The following is a 4,165-nucleotide window of genomic DNA, read 5'->3' as shown; positions in this document are numbered from 1 at the left end:
CGGGCGGCGCTGACGAGCCTCTCCCCCAGACCAGGTGTTCGGCTGCGCGCTGGCCGCGCTGTGCGAGCGCGAGAGGAGCCCGGTGCCGCGCTTCGTGCAGCAGTGCATCCGCACGGTCGAGGCCCGGGGTATGCCCGGCGGTGGGCGGGCATTCGGCACGGGAGGGCATCCTTGCAGGACCGCGGGGTGGAGACCCCGGGTGAGCGCAGGGTCCAGGAGGACGAGGAAGGAGGGGGCTCTGAGTAGGCATCACGCCACCCACCTGACCCAGGCTCGCGACGCCTCCTTCTGCCGCAGGGCTAGACACCGACGGGCTGTACCGCATCAGTGGAAACCTGGCCACCGTCCAGAAGCTGCGCTACAAGGTGGACCACGGTGAGGCTCGCCCGGGTCCCTGCCCCAGGGCCCGAGGGCGCTAAGGGGTGCTGACTGCCTTGGTGCGCTCTCCCCCCACCGCAGATGAGCGTCTGGACCTGGACGACGGGCGCTGGGAGGACGTCCACGTTATCACCGGAGCCCTGAAGCTTTTCTTTCGAGAGCTCCCTGAGCCCCTCTTCCCCTTCTCGCACTTCCGACAATTCATTGCGGCCATCAGTGAGTCCTCACTAGGAAGTGGGGCGGATTTGGGATAGGGGACTCTGAGTCTCCCTGCCCTCCCTCCCCGGTCTGACTCCCTCCCTACCCGGTCTGACTCCCTCCCTCTGGCCCTTCCTTTCCCCAGAGTTGACGGATCAGGCCCAGCGCAGCCGCTGCGTGCGTGACTTGGTGCGCTCGCTGCCCGCTCCCAACCACGACACGCTGCGGCTGCTTTCCCAGCATCTGTGCCGGTGAGCTGGCGGGCAGCGCGGGGATGTGCTGGGAGGCAGGGCCTGGCAGGAGCCCGCACGCCACCCCCCGGCTCTGGGCCCTGACTCCACCCCACCCGCCACAGGGTAATCGAGCACGGCGAGCAGAACCGGATGTCGGTGCAGAGCGTGGCCATAGTGTTCGGGCCCACGTTGTTGCGGCCCGAGACGGAGGAGACCAGCATGCCCATGACCATGGTGTTCCAGAACCAAGTGGTGGAGCTCATCCTGCAGCAGTGCTCAGACATCTTCCCGCCACACTGACCGTGGACCTGAGACGTGGCCGCTCACCGTGGTCCCTGAACACTAGCAGGGCGGCTGGCGGCCATGCGGCTGGGCTTTCTCTCTCAGACCCTGGGCCTCTGCAGGCCGGTGTAACTTCTGTACCCTTCGGTTCCGAGGGTATGGTGACCTCTGGTGGGCAGTTTGCAAAATGTGATTTTTCCCTGGCACGTCCTGTTTGGGGAGTTCATTAGATTCTGTGCTTTGTTGCAGCGCCGCCTGCTGGGCGTGTGCGAGAATGTGTGCGTTTGGGGTGAGGGTTTGTGTTCTGGGACCGCCGGTACTCAGGAGGAATTTGGTGCGGAGCTTCCTGATTTCTTCAGGCCTTCACCTGCCGGAGACCTTCCCGGAGGCGCCATGGGTCCCGGCCCTATGCCGGTTAGGAAGCAGCTTCAGGCAGTTTCCATACCGCCAGATCAGGAATGATGCCGCCCAGCAGGGCAGCCACACCCGCTTTCCTCAGGCCCTCTCACAGGCTCGCTGTGGTCGGTTTCATTTGTTTTCCTGTTTGGAGTTCCACCTCTACCCTCCCTGGTCCACCTGTGTTCTGTGCAAGGGTTCTTCACAGTCACTAAAGAGTACCCTGCACCTGCCACTTGGCAGGCATCATCGCAAACGGTCCCATTTTACAGGTGAGAAGACCGAGCTTGCAGAGGCAAAGTGCCTTGCTCAGGGTCCAGTGGTTAATCTGCCTCCCCAGCAAAGGCTCCTCCCCCTGGAGCTGCCCCCTTCCCCGTCTCCAGCGTAAACCTATGGGCTAGGCACAGGACTTGAGCTGGGGGTGCTCCTGAAGGCACAGAGGGAATGCACCCCAGCTGTTTCCTGGGGGAGAGGAAACAGCACTGCAGGACCCTCAGCCTCCCTCTGCACCCTGAATGTCAATATGCCTGCCTGGTGCCCACCTTGCCTTAAGAGCTGGAAAAGGCCTGCAGGATGGGGGTGGGAGGCTATACATGCAAGAAAAGAAGCAAGCATGAGCCCTGGTCAGCAGCCCCTCCCTAGCCCTCGTTATACACGAACCACCTCAACTGATGGATCTCAGCCCCACCCACCCATTCGAACAATAATAGCTGAGATATACTGGACATTTGCATCATGTGCAGCATTTTTCTTGGGTTATCCCATTTATTTCCTGCAGCCAATATTTATTGTCCCCTCTGGCCCAGGCTCTGGGCTGGTGCAGGGGTGCCGCACGTGCTGACCGCCTGGTGGAGCTGATGGTCTAGCGGGCAAGACTGACCAAGCCCAGCCCAACAACAGCAAGGCCTCAAATCATACATCAAAATATTTAAAAGTCATAAAGCAAGCTAACAACTATTAAATAAAATATGTTCTATTCTCCTATGCTGATGCATGTACTTTAGTAATGACCTGGAGGGTCATTGAGACCTCTTAGCCACACCCAAGTTCTGTACACAAATACACTGGCATGCAAAGAGCTAGCTCTGACCATCTGCCCACCTCTCTGGTCTTCCCACCCTCAGAGCAGTCCTGCCCCAAGGACACTCCAGTCCATGAGTGCAAACTGCCCATACCCTGCCTCCAGTGACCACTTGCCACCGCATTGGTGACACTGTCTAACGTTGAGGGAATGGGTCTAGGGCCATTTGGGCAAGGTGTTCTAAGGCCTCATATATCAGGAACGTGGTATAAAAGGACAAGTCTAGCCTTTAAGGGTCCCCCTAGATGCCTTGTCTTGGTAAGGTCCAGAATGGGGAGCCTGTTGAACCAGGGGACCCACAGCAGGGACTCCTGTCACCTGGCATGGAACCAGACAGGTGTTAAGCAACTGATGACTTGGCTAGCCACATTCGTACAAGTGCTGGGAAGATGCCTGGGGGGCTCTGATGGCTTGTCACAGTCACCAGAGACCCCAGATATGTCTGCAAAGCTCTGTTTAAGTGGAGCTGTGAAGGAGTCATGTGGGCAGAGTGACCAGAGGAGAGAACAGCAGGGCAAAGGCTCTGGGGCAAGAGGGTTTGTGGGGAGAAGGCCACCGTGATGAGATCCCAGAAAGCCAGTGGGCATGAGCACAAGGTAATGCTAGAGAGCTGCAAGAAACAGAACTGGCGGGCCTTACAGGCCTCACTGCATGGGGCTATGTAGGGACACTGCATCACCAGGACGAGGAGCTAGAGGGTCCTTGGTGAGGACATAAGAAGCGTCAGTTCCCCACTCCACCCCAGGCTCCTGGCCCTGCCAAGACCTCAGTGGGCAGATCACATAGCAGCTGGCAGAGCAGTCCCTGAGTCATGTTTTGTCACCAGGAGGAACTTCAGCCTGCAGACTAGTGTGTGCCCCAGAAGCCACTCTCTAAAAGGCCGCGTGCCCACCTGGTTGCTAAGCCCATGGACATGCCCAGCCTTTGTGTGAGTGGGTCTGTGCACTGCCCCTTGTCCTCTTTGAGACAGACACTGTTCTTTTGCCTGCAGTGGCTTGGGTCCTCTCCATCGCTCCACCCTCCCTTTCTCAGCGCCCCATCTTCTGCCTACCCTGTGAATGGTGATAGCCTCCAGGTTGTGCCCTTGACCCACTGCTCTCTCCCCTCCATCCATTCCTCTCTGGGCCTCAGTCGCTAAGCCTGCACACATGTTACCCAAATCTCTGTCACCAGCCCGCCACCCTATCCCGAGTTCCTAGTGCACGTGTCCACCTGTTTGCAAGATACCTCCCCGTGGATAGCTGCCAGACACCCCAGGTGCAATCGCCCCCAATGAAACTCCAGCCCTTCTCTCTAACCTCTCATGGCCCCTCCACTCAGTCCCAATCTTCTGGCTCCTAAATATTTCCTAGCTCTGCCCCGCCCTCCCTGGATGACCACAGTTGCAGCCTCTGAACGTGCTCGCTCGCTCTCCTCACACTGCATCCTCCACCCAGCAGCCATCCAACCACAGCACATCTGCGTTCCCTCCCGGCACATCTCCCACCTCTGCACATCAGCCATGACTGAGCTGATCGCTCCCAGCACCCTGCAGGCTGGTTCTTGTCTCGGTGCCTTAGGGCTGACGGGCCCCACGCCTTCCTCTCTTTGCCTGGCT

The 4,165-nt window shown here is 59.1% G+C and overlaps 1 protein-coding gene across 1 annotated transcript in view; it reads left to right on the top strand.

The window, feature by feature from the left end:
• Positions 1 to 2,471, top strand: part of LOC102469331 (rho GTPase-activating protein 27) — a gene marked incomplete at its 5' end in the record, with an annotated part of 10,895 nt that extends 8,424 nt beyond the window's left edge. The window contains 5 exon segments of the mRNA XM_014584819.2: positions 30 to 128; positions 298 to 375; positions 460 to 594; positions 722 to 827; positions 932 to 2,471. Of these exon segments, the coding sequence (XP_014440305.1) occupies positions 30 to 128; positions 298 to 375; positions 460 to 594; positions 722 to 827; positions 932 to 1,109 (596 nt within the window).
• Positions 2,472 to 4,165: the final 1,694 nt, after the last annotated feature.

This window comes from Tupaia chinensis, unplaced genomic scaffold (assembly GCF_000334495.1).
Source record: "Tupaia chinensis unplaced genomic scaffold, TupChi_1.0 Scaffold148004_1, whole genome shotgun sequence".
Lineage (NCBI taxonomy): Eukaryota > Metazoa > Chordata > Mammalia > Scandentia > Tupaiidae > Tupaia > Tupaia belangeri.
Note: the sequence above shows the minus strand (reverse complement) of the source record. Positions and strands in the feature narration are given on the sequence as shown.